The 16239-nt window shown below is 36.5% G+C and overlaps 1 protein-coding gene and 1 long non-coding RNA gene across 3 annotated transcripts in view; one reads left to right on the top strand and one right to left on the bottom strand.

Moving 5' to 3' along the window:
* Positions 1-16239, top strand: part of kctd16b (potassium channel tetramerization domain containing 16b) — a 107609-nt gene that overhangs the window by 22063 nt on the left and 69307 nt on the right. The window contains exon 2 of one of the 2 annotated variants that reach the window (XM_028032162.1): positions 4743-4844. The exons of the other annotated variant lie outside the window; for it this stretch is intronic. Within the exon in view, the coding sequence (XP_027887963.1) occupies positions 4743-4759 (17 nt within the window). The 3' untranslated portion in view covers positions 4760-4844. Of the gene's footprint in view, positions 1-4742; positions 4845-16239 lie in introns of those variants that run through there. 2 annotated transcript variants of the gene reach the window in all.
* The window catches only part of LOC114153547 (uncharacterized), a 75367-nt gene that overhangs the window by 22247 nt on the left and 36881 nt on the right, over positions 1-16239 (bottom strand). The gene's annotated exons all lie outside the window — the stretch shown is intronic.

Genomic DNA, 16239 nt, shown 5'->3' with positions numbered 1-16239 from the left:
ATCTGGTGTGTTTCTTGACTTTCATAATACTATTTGTTCACTAATATTCTCCAACAAACTTATGAGGCTTCCACACATAGATGGTCTCTATATGATAATCAGGTGGCCTTTAAAGGGAGCTCAAATTTATTTAGAATCAGTAGAATAACTTGGGATGAATGCAAATGCATGCCAAACGTTTCTTACTTATATTTGTAAATACATTAAAACCATATATCTATCTGTGCATCTTTTCCTTCTATTTCACAGTTATGCAAAACGTTCTGTTAGTCTATCCATTAAAATTCTTCTATAATACATCCCGGCTTGCTTTATTTTTATTTTTGCGAGTCATTATGAAATGCATTTTTTTGTTCATTTGGATTTTGAGCATCTGAATTGCTCCTCTTGCGTGACTGTCTCATTTGCGCTTTTCCAAATGCTATTTAAATGCTTTTAATGTATCTCTTCATTTTATGTCACATTAAGTGAAAGCAGACTGCTTCGGTTTTGTTTTGCTCTTTCTACATTTGTTCCTTATGTAGTATTCTGAGCGCATCTGTTGATCATTGCAATCATGTGGGAGTTCATTTGTATTTGATGAAAATGTCATAAGTATCAATTAAAGGATGACTAATTCTAAATTTTGAAGTAATAAATTTGAATACACTTCCCTACTATACATGCACTCTAAAGAAAGTCAGGAATCCACTGGTGTAGTAAAAAAAGTGAGGGATGTCATATCAGTGGGTGGGATGCTAATATGAATGGATGCTTCTCATATATTTCATGCAGCTACCAGTCAGCTGAAGTGATGACTTTGTGCATTCACATTGAACGGAGGACTTCTTGTGATCAACTTTGTTAGGGTGTGATGAATGTGAGCCACAACGACTTCATTTTGGGGAGACTAGGTGCGCCTAGATGTGATGAGTTGGTTTCTGAATTTAGTTGAGAGCAGCTCTCAGACTGATGGAGTGGCTGCAGGTTCTCATGTAGGTAGAGGATTGGTTTCAGCTCTCTGTATTCCAGACAGTTTCATAATGTTGGTGAACATTCCTTCTCAGATGTCTTGGAGTTTTTATGACCTTGATGATCCAAATATTAGTAAATCATAAAAAACTATCATGTCGGAATTGAATTATGCTGCTGTACCCGTCTGTAAATATGATAATTCATACTGAACAAAATTTTAGGAAGGGAAAGGGTTTTTTTTCTTTTAGGTTTATGACTTGGGTTAGTTAAAAAACCATTACTTGGATGCTGCTTGTACGAATGTGTGACACCTGTCTTTTCTCACATTTTGCTTCTTCAGACAGAAAAGTCCAAACATCCTCCACAATAAGAGTGCAGTGCAGCACACAGTTGGTGCTGGTATAGCAGAACTGCCTGACTGAAAGATTAGGCTGAGGAGAGGCGACTTTTGTTTCCAAACCAGACTGTGGCACAGGACGCGAGGCGGAGGGAGGGTGGAACCAAAATTTTGCAATCATTTCTCTCTTTTTAATTTGTTAATTTAAAAAGTACAGCACATGATTCCTTCATCAAGACTTCATATTTGTCAGGAAGTAGTTCACTTTATTTTTACACAATAACCTGTTTATTCACATATGCTGTGACACATGCATTTAATCAGAACTTTTCCCACATTTTAGTGACAGTCATCTAATGCTTTATGCATGTTAGTATCATTCAGTTACCAAATTACATTGACCCCCAAGCTGTTGAAACTACGTGATAGGATAGATGATGTGACTGACATGTTTACCTAAAGTTGCTCAGAATGGCATTTGTTAAGATAATATAAATTCATGTGTTTGCTCCATGGTATCTTATCCTGTTTCTGCTGAGATAATGTTTTTTTCTGGATTGCTTCTCATATGGCCTCTTGGGAGTAAACAATCTTCTTCTGTTTGCATCTAAACAACTCCATTAGGACAATTACTATTTAGTTTCAGTATTTCTCAAAGGCACCTCAACTGTGGCAGGAAGAATTACACATCCACTCCTACCCCTTCATTTGCTTTTATAGCTGACAGCAAAGTAAGGCTATAATCTTTGTCTGACTAGGACGTTTCTCAGGTGCATCCCATGCATTTTCTGCACCATAAATTGTAAGGTCATGTCTGATAGAATAGGGGGTCTGATCCGTTATTATCAAGTGATATTTCTACTCAGTGGGCTGACTTTCAGCACTGCTTCACTTGCTCCTGGATCATCAGATAAAGCAGCGGTCTGACAGGGAAGATATTGGTTGGCAGAGCCTTCAGAGGCTCCCCTCAGTTCGTGATGGCAGCAGTAATGGTGTGCATGTTCTTAAAAATCCATCAAACAGCGCAACGCCACACTTAAAGATTGCTACAACACAAATAGAATGAAGTTCACATGAAACAGACACAAAATGCACAGTTTTTGACACACAGCACAACATTTAAATCAATGTAGTACACCACTGGGAAGGTTCTTCATACTCTACACTTTGTATTTTTATCCAATACTGGTCACCTACGTCTCCAGTATGAGACGTATAAGCTGCTGTGTTTCATGGAATAGTTTCAGGATGTTTATCTGACAACAGATGTAATTGGATTTGTTCAGGTAAACCTAAAAGGGGAACTAAGGATTATTTCCCTGTAAGCATAAAAAATGTGGATAGTCATTATTTAATGAGATTTCAGACTGTAATGTTTAAGAGTTAAACATTGACAAAGTTGATGTTTGAATCTTTTTGATAAGGCAAATTCAAAGAGTAAGTTTGTTCCTGATTGACTTTAACTTCAGTAAATATAAAGTAGTTAAATTATTAATTAATTAATTAGATTTTTATTTTTAAATGAATTCACAACTTAATGAAATTTAATTTTGAAATATGTAGATAGTAAATTGACACATTGGATAAAATTATATGTAGTTATTATTATTATTATTATTATTATGAAAAATTGTCTGGTTTGTAGCAGTGAAGGGAAACATGGACAATTTTTGGTAAATGGTAAGAAGACTGGCATAACCTTTCTGAACTTTTTCTCCAATCTTTTTTCAAAGCATCAGGTTTATATAAGAAAGGGAAGCTCTTTAATGTTTAAACCGACTGCTTTATCTAACTCACCATCCACTGCCCATGAAGGCATCTTTGAAATCTAAAGTTTATTTTGTGACACTTAGATGATGTACCACATGATTCAAAACCTGGCGGGACATCATGGAAAGACAAGATGAAAGAGAAATCGTTTAATCTTACTGAAACAAGTCTTCAATTTATGGCTGTGCAAGAAAAATACAAAGAAAACGGTTTGGTGCTGAACCTTTCAGAGAGACGCTGCTTTGAGGTCTGCCTGAAAACAATTTTTCACAGTAATTTCCAGGGTTGAGGTCTTTGAGGTTTTGATTGTTTGGGCTGAAACGTACTTGGTGCCTTTTTGTATATTACAATTCTGGTGCTGATGGCTTCAGGACATGTCTGATTCCAAATTTAATTCACTATTGAATTCCATTTCTATGTGTCTCAGTGTGCTCTGGGGACTTCTAGCTTCATAGCATGCAGTGAAAAATAAAATATTCACTGAGGTGCCATCCTTATTTCATAAATGTTCATCTTGGATCTCAGGAAATAAGGTCCCAGGTGGCTTAGACAGTTAGTTATCACACTGTAAGAAAAGGAGTTAAGAGATTAGTTTTTCTAAATACCATGTATTTATCTCTGATGATGAACAGTGGCAGTTTCAGCATCTGCTTAGTGTTTTGTCTTTGCATCATGACAGCTTAATGCAATACTTCCATCTTTGCTGAGAGTGTGTTTTATTCATATTATCAGAAATACTGCCTTGTTTAAAATAAAACAACATAAAACCAACTGCTCTACTTTAAACCCTCAAGTTTACATCTTGTCCAATAAAAACTGTGAAACTGTATTAAAATGTTTTAGACATACACTGAAAATAAACTGCATGTGTTTACACCTTAAACCTTTGGTCATTTTGTCTCATTTCAGCCACAAACTTAATGCATTTAAACTTAATTTTATGTATCATCCCACTTTACTCTGTTGGACCTCATTTAAAAAATGGTCCAGTTCATAAACAATATTACTAAATCATAAAATTCATGCACAAATGAAACTTTAACTTGCTGGTTGGTCTGGTGAACACAGTACAGATGCTTGCCTGTGGTCCACCACTTCCCCAGCTGTTCTGTAAATCTTTTTTGTCGGTACATTTCACAGAAGAGACTTTTGAAGCTGACAAACACCAATAAAAACGGCTTCTTGACAGATGAGATAAGAATAGGCAACATCTGCTACAGACATCAAAGTGTTGCAAAATCAAAGTGGGTGCAGGTTCGTAGCTGTCCAATTCCTAGGCTTAGACTGATGTTAATGTGTTAAAAAAAATCTACTGCAGGAGTTTAACAGCTGGGTTTCCAGCTGGGAGTTTATAAATCATGTGTCGGTAGAGGTGCTGTTTTTTTAGACGATGACTTTAAACCATTTAAACAGCAGAGATAATGAGTGGTTCTCTCACAAACTGCACTTACTGTTGGCTAAATAATAATAATTTTTTAAAGAAACAGAAAATATCAGTGCTAAGATTGACATAATGGTTGGTATTTTTCAGTTCCGCAAAACGTTTCAGCAAACAGTCTAAATGCACCGTTTATGTCATTCCAGGATGCTCATCATTTATTAGTTCAGGAAAGACTGCACTGTTTCCATTAATAAATTACAGTGTTTTGACCTGCAGTTTTGTTTGATCAAATCTCTGCAGGGAAGGTTGCTCTGTAAGGGAAGTTAGAAGAAAAGGAAGATATTGAACAAGGAGAGGATATTGAATTGAAGCATCCAATAGAAGAAGTGCAACTTTATCCAAGAAGGCTAAAGCAGTAAGTCTAAATAGATACATTTTATGACTGACTATGTATTTTCTATATTTCTTTAAAAGAGAATAAGTAAACAATTATTGTAGAAGATTTTCACTCATTTAAAAACTGTTCTTAACTTAACTGTATTAAAAACTAAATCAAAACAATGTATATCACCATCTGTTGTAAGCAGTAATAAAAATAAACAATCACATAATAAAACCATGTAGCACAAAAAAATTAATTTCACTTTGGGACATCTATGCAAATGGGTTTGTATACATAAATCCAAAGATCACTGCCATTCAAATGCAAATTAACTTACACATAAGTTAACAACAAATCACAACTGTAAAAAAAATGCAGCTCCACATTTTTTAGATTTTTAATAAAACCTTGACAATTCAAGATTACTTTACAGTTGGTTCATCACAAAAAAGTCCATGGGATCACATGCAGGTTTTTCAACAATGTATACCAGGATTATAAAGAATGACCAACGTTTTCAGTGCTACTATAAAGCCATTTTTATTGAAGTGAATCAAGATGTTTTAGCAACACCCAGAGAAGGAGGATTTAAGCTAAGGTCATCTCTCAAATTGCTGCCTGTCTAAGTGTCACTGTGATTCTGGAAAGAGTGGCAGCAGCCTCTCAAACTCTGACAAACATACACTCTGTCAGTTGGATTTTGAGTTTGTGCTTTATGTTATTTTGTCCACTTCTCTCTCTTCCTTTCCTTTCACTTCCTCTCATTTAGTTTCCTATTCTTAACAATTAACATAAATCAGTTATTTTAACTGTCTTTAAGAAAAAACAAAAAGACTACCACTACCCTCCGAACCTTTTCAGGCACAAATCTTCCTCTCTAAAGTACTAAATATTTGTTTCCGAAAAATCTGCAGCTGGATCAGTGTATGAGCTGATTTCAAAGCTGAGCTCCTCTGGGAACAGATGCCCCACTAATAGAAAGAGGACAGACATGGAAAAAACAAAAAAACAAAAAAAAACACACCTGAGCATAGCTGTTGTCAAGAAAACTGGTATGAGGTTTGAGATCTATCCAGGTACACACAGAAAAAGGTGCATGAAGGCCTGAAGGAAATAAAGCAATCTTGTGTTTTGATTTATAATGATTGAGTGTTTTGATAATGATTAAGTTGAACATGGATGAATACAATAGGTAAAATGACTGTATGTAAGCAATCACTGAATGATTCTGAAGTGTACGAATCATGATCTGTAATAACATGACAACAATGAAATGATTAAGGTTTGATGATTTATAATAAGTGAAAGATATAGTTAAAGATAGATATAGATAAGACATAGTTTTTAATGTTAAAAGGAAAAGGGGAAAAAGGAGAAGGGGAACTTGTGAGTTCCTGCTGTCGCAAGCAGTTCTGAACAGATGGCCAGACGCACAGGATGGGTGGGGCGGTATGGTTGGCTAAGAACAACACGCTGAGGAAAGGACGGTACTTTCCATCCCAGCCAGCAGACAGGAGGGGCCGACGGGGGTTTCCGTGAAATCAGCAGATGTTCAGGAAACCACGTAAACTAACACTCCCCATACACATACATGGCAGAGAACTGTATATAAGCAGACGGAAGAGGAGAAGTTCTTGTTCTTTGTCTGCGGCACCGAAGTAGAGCTAACAGAAGAAGCAGATCGAGGAAACAACAGCAGACCACACCCTGGAGCCACGGGAAAAGCTGAAGCTTCTTGCCGCCAAAGGGAGACAAGTTCCAATCGTCCAACCCGGGTTCCTGATTCGATCGTCGGTCTTGCCTCAACCCAAACATTGCAACAGACTTGGAGAAAAGACAAAGGTTCCGGAGGGATAAGGAGTTGGGTTTTCAAAACAATTGAACCCTCTCTACTTTGCTTCTATTCTAAAGAGGATTTTCCACACAAAGGACAAAGATTCAGACCAAGGTTTTCGGACGTTCCTGTTGCTAAAGATCCACCACCAACTGGGTATGAGTCGAACTTGCTTCCTAAAAAGCTATCTCAGAATCTGCGACATAGGTTAGGGAAAAGAGACAGTAGGGTATGATTATACATGTTGATCTTATTACACTGCTCTTGAATTATATACAATTGATTATTGATTTGTATGTCACATATCCCTGCTTAAGCTTGCTTAATAAATTCATACTCTAAAATTCTAATGAGGTTGGTGGACATTGGAATTAATTGAGTCATTTACTCATTTTTCAGTTCTTTTAATAAAGGTAAAACTAATGTACATGGTCCTAGTAAAGAGGAGGCTTCATAATTTCCTTTGGTGAGAGTAAAATAATGACCCAGGGACTTACATCCAAGTCACTAAATCTAGTCTAGTCGGTTCCAAGAGCTAGTTATATTTTAGAAAGCGAGCTACCGTTAACAGAAGTGGTTATTGGAATTATGCAGCTGTGAGGGCTACTCAGCTGATTGTTTCTTAACTGAAAAGGGTCGTAACTTCTGGATTGGAGGTAGTTAGAGCTAGACGAATCGCTTTCGACACCAGTTTAAATAGATTATCTCTTATAGATCTCTCTTAGGGTAATACCCAGGTCTTAGAGATTTTCCGGACCTGTTAGACAGAGAACTGGTCAGTAGTCAGCCCCGGAGGGTTGTGACGAAGTGGGCGGGGCTAGCTATTGTAGGATAACGGACACTGTGTAGTCAGTATTTGAACAACTACACATTCTTTTTATGTCATATCTTTGTATAATCATATATTTTTTTTCATCCTTCCTATAAAAAAGAATAATCAAAACCTAATAAATAAAAAAACCTACCCTGCCATAGTTCATTTTTTTATGCTACTTGTAGTAAAATGACAGTCAACCCCATTATGACTTTAGGGTTTTATTTCTTTTGTACTTGTGCACATGAAGAGTCTGCCACAAACTTGAAGAAACAAATAGTTATATAATGGGATCTGCTTTGTGTGTTTTTCTCACATAAAGACATAATAAATTATTTGTAGAGTTTAGTAATATATTTGTGGAGTAAAGAGAAGACAGCACAAAATGGCATTAATAAAAATAATAACTTCTGGTATAGATCTTAGATTGCTATGGCCACTTTTTGTTTACCCTCAATGTTGACAGATGTGCAAAATCCTTCGATTAAGCAATCTGTTTTGGAAATATCTGGTGGCTGAGAGCCAAAGTTCACCTAGTTATGTTATCATAAGATTACAACCATCAGTCATAATTTATGGGCAATTCGTTGTAACAATGTCCTGAAATCATCTATAAGACGTTTAATCAATAAGTGTCTCCTTATTTAGAGACCAACCATCCATCCATCACTGTCTATTCCAGCTCATCCTTGCAGAGGGGCTGGTGTCTCTCTTCGGCAGCCATGGGGAGAGAGGCAGGTTACACAGTGGGCAGGTCGCCAGTCCATCCAAGGGCAACAGAGAGGCACACAGGACAAACAATCTTACACACACACACACACACACTCATACCCAGGAGCTTATGTAGATACCTAATACACAAAAGTACTGCGTAAGAGAAGGGAGGATCCATCCAGCTATTAGCTATACCTGCTTATCTGTGCAGGGTCACGGGGGCCGGCCGGATGGAGTGCCACAGTGATCAAACGGACGTTTTGATACAGAGAGCAAATGTTCATTTACCAGACCGTCTTGTAGTTTGAACGATAAAGAGATTTCACTTCAAAAATAGTTTCTGTACAGTGACATAAACAGAGACATATTAATACAGCCACAGTGCTTAGAATAAATGTGCTAACATGCAAGTCTGCCAATCAGAGAAGTCTGGCTCTTGTGCTCCACAACAGCAAATTCATACTGTAACTGTACGAACCTTTGCAGGAAAAAGCTTGTGTTTTTTTTTGTTCCCCAACAGCAAACTGAACAATCTGCTATTTTAGATTATTAACTATTTTTATTGAAGGCTTCAGTACTACTTTATATTTCAGCTCCACACAACTATGAGATGTTCAGAGCACAATGTTAATAAATAAAAAATGTGTGTTAGAGGAAAACCTTTTCAAAAGAATAAAGTCAATAGTGCATTCATTTACCTTCAAAAGGTTTTAAATTAACATTTTAATCAGCAGTGTCATTACTTTGTAACCTACCAACCTATGAACAGACTGGCAACTATTCTGTCTTAGTTTATTTAAAATAATATGGTGTAACATGCTCTATGTTGTTTTGTTTCTTTTACCTAAAGTTTATCTTTACTAAAATTTAAGTACTGCTAAGAACTAAGTGATTTATTATCTCTGATTGGTAAAACAGAATAATCGAAAGAGGATGTACTCCTTTGTACTGTGACTATATCTTTCAGCTTGACAAAATGCTTTCCTGCTTACAGACAAACTACAGTATTTTGGTGCAGCTTTCTGCATCAATAAGTGATTTTAGCAGTCCCATACATTTCTAAGACCTGAGCATGTGGCAAGGTGAAACTGCAAGAGAGATGTTTTAGTTTATTTCTTAACAATAGTTGATCAATCAATTTAGGCATTTTTTTAATCAAGATGAAATCTTGATATGAAGCTTAAATACAGGCAGATTGATTTCAGACACCAACAACAGCCTCCATATTGTAAACACTTAATGTAAAAAACGGTTGGAATTTGTATTACAGAAAGTGATAACTAAAAGAACTTTCTATAGTGCTTCTTTTTTTAAGGTTTTATTGGCTCTAGTGGCCTTTATTTGACAGTGAATTGACAGGAAAGAGGGTAATGAGAGAAGGGGGAAGACATGCGGCAAAGGTTGCCAGGCCAGAAATCGAACCTGCAACAGCCGTGTCGAGGACTAAGGCCTCCATATGTGGGTTGTGCTTAACCCCTGCGCTCAGCACCCCAGAACTTTCTACAGTGCTTGAAACAAATAACTTGTTCCAAGCTGATATTTTAAAACAAGATTCCTTGACGTACGACTCCCTGTATAAATCAGATTCCATTTTCTATCTTAAGAACTACAGTTGCTGGTGGGACATTTTATTTTTGCTGACCATTGTGTTATAAACTGATGCCTGAGGTTGGTGTTCTTCGTGTAAGGCCGTCAATCTTTTGCTCAACTTCTTTCACCTGTTTTATATATTTTCTAACTTCGGACCTCAGAATGAATATAACCTTTGAGAGCCACTTGCCTGAACATAACTGCAAAGGAAAAGATAAATCATGATATGTGCACTTTATAAGAAAGTGGTTATGCAAACAGTGAAAATATTTGGCCTGTTAACGTTACCAAGCCCCACAACTTTGGAAAACACAGATATTTAAATAAACAGCAAATCTTGTACAACAAAGCATCTAAAAAGAGCCAAAAATGTGTATTTTTTAAAAACTTGCCTACTGTAAAGAGAATGCAGACATCTGAAAGAGACTTACTTATGTCTTTGAAAACACTAGAATATTCCCTCAACTTTGTAGGTATTATGGTTCTCTAAATTCAGGCAATTTTACAGCTGCATATTGTTAATTAATTAGAGGAAAAGATAAACACGTAGTGACAAAAGGTCTGTGAATCTTGTTTTTTAAAGGAAAATATTACTAATAGATTTGGTGCCTGGGGATAAATTCTCTCTCCAGAAGTGAGGTTGGAACCCTTCTACAATCAGTAGCCGGCATTTGTCCAGTAAATTTATCTTAATTTTCCTCCTCAAGCATGCTCTTTAAAGAAACACGATTTATATTCATGTCACCACCTGGGGGAGGTTTTCCGAACAACAAATCACTCCTGAGCAGCTTCAGCCGAAACAATCACAAGCTCTGGGTTGCACTCAAGAGCACAGCACTTACAGCCATCCATCTAACCTTTGAGATAAACCTACAGGTCAAGGAAATTGTTTTATAAATGCCACTTGGATGAGTGTCAGTGTGGTCATGGAGAAGGTTAAACAAAATTACAATATGTTAAGAAGGTAAGGGTGAATTTCACATAATAGATATTTTAATCAAAGAGTTTGCATCCTGCAGACTATGAGCAGTAACTTACATATTTTACAAGGATGACTCACAAATATTTTTAGTTCAACTTTACAACATCACAAACTCTGAACTATGAATCTTCAGAGACAGACATAAAAGACAGTCTGATGCTTTGAACTTTAATTTGATATATACTACAATTTTAAACTGTTTGCTCTGAACTTACAGTCTGATTTTTATATTAGACTGTAAATAAATGAACTTGTACAACATTTCTTTGCTGTCTTTTCTGAGAATTTCTTGTGTTAACAGGGAATGATGCTTTGAGAAATTTAACCTACAAAATGTGCTTCAATAAGTGGCAAGAGATGTACTTGTGAAAATATTATTTCTGCATCTTAAACGTGTACTACACACAAAGTTCATCATACAAGGGTTTCTTCTCATTCCTTGACAAAAACTCAAACTGACAGCTTGTACCACAGTGGTGTTTGCTATATTAATTACCCCATGTTTTTTAGGGTAATTAACAGTAGAGTCACTCTATTTTCACATCGACAAAAGGATCTGTTGAGGTGTTTTGGGCATTTGATCAGGTTGCCAAATATTTGCCTCTGTTTGGAGGACAAGCACGTCCTCCCAATGGGACAAGGAGATCCAAGAGAAGATCCAGAACTCGCTGGAGAACATATATATCTTGTCTGACCTTGGAATGCCTTGAGATTCAAAAAATTGAGCTGGAGGATATTGCTGGGGAGAGAGCAATGTCTGGGATTCCCTTCTGGACCTGTTGCCCCTTTGACTCAAGCTCATATAAGCAGAATAAACGCAAAGAATCGATGGGTAGTTTTTGGTTGAGGCTCTATATATTCACATGATAGAGCGGACTGTTTTCTGGAACACCTCACCATGAGGACGTCCAGAAGACATTCTAATCCATTCTATCTGATTAGGGCTACTAATCAACAAAATGACTTCTTTTAAGTCTTCCTGAATATGAGAACCTGGAAAACTGAGATGTTTCATTTGAAACAGCAAAATATTCCTTAAGCATTTTCTGAAAATGTGCATTTTTGTATTTTAAGCTTACAAAGTTAAGCACAGCAATTAATCATAAACTCTAGAGTGTGATTAATCTGATTTAATATTTTAATCGATTGACAGTACTAATAACAACCCACTTTATGTAATTTGATGTTTTAATTTGCTCCACAACATCTTTGCTGTACCTTTTTGAGTGGTTTTCTTCACTGAACAGCTAAACATTCCTTTGAAGGTTCTCTGTAATGCTCAGTGTGTTACGCCTATGGATCTTATGTCACTCTGATGTTGATAGATTTGAGTCTGTCTTAGGCCCAATTTAGTTTCTGGAGTAAGTTGCCATGGAGAGTTGCTGGGAGGGATTTTAGTGGCTACGAGTTTCAGAGGTTTAGAGCAGGGACACAGCCAAAACATCTAGGACATTTAGCCCTGAGGACTAGCATTGGGGAACACTGATACAAATCGTATGAGTGTGATTTTCCAATAAACTAAAGTGAGCTATTTATTTTCTAACAAAAACCTAAGGGTTTGTTTCTTATTACTGTGACTTAAAGATTAATACATTTCACCTTTCATCTCACTGTTCTGATCATATCCTCACATGGTGTGGATGTTGTTGCTTGAAAGCTCATTGAATTCATGAAGGAATAGATTTTCCTTGATGTTTTGGTGTTAGCCCTCATTATCCAATAACTAAGCAGGTAGTTCTCAGCCCTATTTTCACTCTAACCGGAGTTAAATTTGTAAAACTTCAATTAATTGATTTTGCAAAATCCATTCTCTATTTTCCCTTGTTCAGTTTCTGTGATTCTAAAATTGTCTCGCTGTGACTCTGCTAGAAAGTGGGTTACGATCCGATGACGTAACATCCATGACTACATTGTTTTCCTTAGTGAACACAGATCCTAAAACTTCCTTTGAAATTACTCTGGAATTGGGACACAGCTCCTTCATCTCTGCTTATGCGTTTCTCTGCGGTGCTGAAATATTTAAGCACCTCGTCTCAGAGCCACTGAAACATTTAAATGCTGCCTCTTTTTCACATATGCAGATTACAAACTGGTGAGTTATTTTCTATGTTTTAGAAATTCAAAATATGCATGTGATTTAGACATATATGAAATCGTAAAAACAAAAGTTTTCACGATAACATATAAAAACTTTTTGAAATGAGATGTATGATTTCATCACAGATTTTGAGGTGTTTATTTTATACAATAAAACTGTGCTTTCTGCCCACCCACACACAATTAGACTGTATTGAATTATATCTTCAAACATTTCCTTCTCTGTTTGAGGCCTTCGGAGGGAACATAAGTCTTTCTTCCTCAAAGTCTTATCCACATCAAAGTAGTCTGGTTACACAAAGATAGAACCAGACTAAGAGAAAGGGACCAAAGTGATGGAAAGAAAGTGAGGGCTCGCAAGTTTGCAGGCACATCGATTTCTGCTTTGACTTTCTCTCATATTCTGAGGCACGACACACCGCCTCGTCATTCCACACCATTCACTCCTCCGTGCACATGTCCATGCAGAATAGTACAATTGCATAGCAGAATGCCAGTTAAACAGCAGGGCTGTGTACAGATTGCAGAGTCTGTGAGTGGAGATGACTTCAGTGGCTTAAAGGATATTGGGCTAACAAGTCGATCCTGCAGACAAGACTCAGCGGAGCTATATGATCACTTGTGGATATGTTTACTTTCACTGTCTTCTCTCTCTTTTTGCTCTCTACCTCCTATATTTGATCCAACTCAGTTTTCTTATCTTTTGTCTACCTTCCTATATGTTTTATCCATCCATCTACTTCTGTCTGTCCCTCTGCATCCCCTTTCTCATTAAACTTTCCATGCTCCATCACTGATGATACTTGAGTTCTTCCCACTGCACCAATTTGCCTGGACAGAAAATTGTGTCAAAAAGTTTTCCCTTTACCAAGCAACCTCTTCTAGACGTTCAGGCTGATAGGACATGATGAGAAGGGTTTTAAGCCCAGAAATTGTGCAGTCATTGGAAGTCATAGAGGAGGTAGAAGAAGGTCCAGCAAATCAATTACAAATAGGGAGCTGACAGTGTTGTTTTGGAAGGCAAAAACACCTTGATTATTTTAGTTAAAATAAAGTAAAGTAACAGAGTGGGAAAATGTTTTACCTGTTGATTACTTTAAAAGAAAACTCCGAGACATGACCTGATTTATTTGACTATTCTTCAAAACTTTAAGAATAACGTCTGACTGTAGGGTAACTCCAGTCTGACATGCTCCAACTGTCTTGTAGTTTACATGAATGTACAGTACATCATAATAAGGGGACGTTCCCCACACATGCTTAATATTGTAAAAATTATTTTGTGATGCTATATTAGGATTTCTTCCTTTTGGTCTCTGTTACAGAATTTGAAGGACACACAGCCTCAGGTGTGCACACATTAACACCTGTAAACAGTTTAATGAATTTTCTTGAAACTGGGATTTGCATTTTTAAGGTAAGAACACTCAACAGGTGGGTAATTAAATTTAGTTGCAAGCCAAATGCTTTTTTGTTTGTTTTGAAAACAAAAATGCTCCACAGCTCTCAGTGTTTGGTAATGACGTTAATCAGCAGGAGGAATTGTGAGGCCCACATTCAGCCAAAAACAGCAGCGCAAATTAGAATACAGTAAAATGGACAATGACTCAGAACACATAACAAAAGGAGCTCAAGATTTTGCTCAGGAAACAGGAATGAGATTAGTCTGTAACAAGTTAATCAGCTTATTTCGAACCGATCAAGAAGCATTTGAAAGGGAAAGAAGATGGACCAGCAAAGAGAGATAAAAGACAGCTTCAAAGGCGGACACTCATCATTTGATGTTTGTCATGTCTTTCAGGTATCAGTCATCTTTAATAAAGATCTGGAAAATGTAAGTAAAAAGGAAGTTTTTTTATGCCTAACAAATTTACCCTAAAATAAATGTCATCAAATATACAAAACAAAATTTGACACTTTTTCAAAGGTTTCATTTTGTTAAACCTTCAAGGAGTTTCCAGTGAATCAGACTTTCTTGTAAAATACTTTGGATAGTTTTCATCTCTAGTACTCTGGACTTTTTAATTGTCTTTTCTTCAGGCTTTTTCTGGCTGCCTTTGCACTTTTGGTACCTGACTATGACAACACGTGGGATATTGTGTGCTTCAGAAAATAAGATGAAGAAAATTAAAGCAAAAAGGAAGACGTGTCAACGTGAATTAAATTCTATCTGAAAATGAGTCTTTAAAAAGTGATGAAGAGGTCTAAGAAAGACCTTACAGAACCTTAGAGTTGTATCATAATCTTTTTAAACTCTGCACTAAGTGCTAAAAGATTGTGGCTAACTATCTTGTTAAAGCTAATTGGTGTTTTATTTTTATTTTTAATTAACACAGTTATTCTTGGCCTGCTTACTGAAGTTCACTTATTAAAGTGAATAAAAATTGTATCTTTGTGAAAAAGCTAGATGCAACAGAGTCAAAGCATCCATCGTTAAACTGTTGCTTTATGATGCCTTTCAAAAGTATTTATCATCCTTGAATTTTCCACTTTTTGTAACATTGAGACCACAAACGTCAACATATTTTATTCTCTTATGATAAACTTAGAGAACATACTGCTTAATTATGAGCTGAACAGAAAAAAACATTGTTTTTTTAAATGAAAATAAAAATTAAACAATCTGCAAAGTGAAACTCTCTAGATCTACCTTTTGCAGCAGTTCAGCTGCTTTCCCTGAATGCTTTTCTCAGAAGGGATGCAATATTTATAGCATGAATTAAAACTGTAATAAATTTGGTCCCATGATAGTATAGTTTTTCACTGTATATTCATGAATGTTATAACCAACACACAACATCTTACATTTTTCCCAAACTCAGCTGTATATTCTAATTCACTTGTCTCCATAACAACTCAGTAATCTCATAACACAGAGCACAAAACATTAAGGGGATACACAGAAAAAAAAGATTAAAAATACTCTTCTATTCTTTGTCAATGGCTTGTATAACTGACAAAGGTCCAACTGCCCTGGATGCTGAGTGTCTTGTTGTTGCCCAGCCTGCTTTAGGGCCATAGTATAATTCCTTCACATTCAATAGCAATCTGATTAGAGCACGAAATTGCCTTTCCGCTGAACCTCTTAGTGCTTTAGCAGTTTCTCTCTCCTAGCACCATATTCTTGTTCCTTTCACCATCTTTCTTTTTCCCCTGTCTGCCTCATTCGTTTTCTATCTTTATAATTACTGCATGCCTTTCTATCTTCTTCACTTCCTCCGCTTATCCATCTTACTCCTAACTACAGCCGTAATTTCTTTAAAACTGCTCTACGTCTCTCTTTATTTTGTGCTTTCAATTCAGTGTCACTTCATCTGATTCTCACCGTCTCTTTCTTTCACATTTTCCCCATCCATTTCCTTTATTTTTTGTCATCGCCACTTG

The sequence above is a fragment of the Xiphophorus couchianus genome, chromosome 11 (assembly GCF_001444195.1).
Source record: "Xiphophorus couchianus chromosome 11, X_couchianus-1.0, whole genome shotgun sequence".
Classification (NCBI taxonomy): domain Eukaryota; kingdom Metazoa; phylum Chordata; class Actinopteri; order Cyprinodontiformes; family Poeciliidae; genus Xiphophorus; species Xiphophorus couchianus.
Note: the sequence above shows the minus strand (reverse complement) of the source record. Positions and strands in the feature narration are given on the sequence as shown.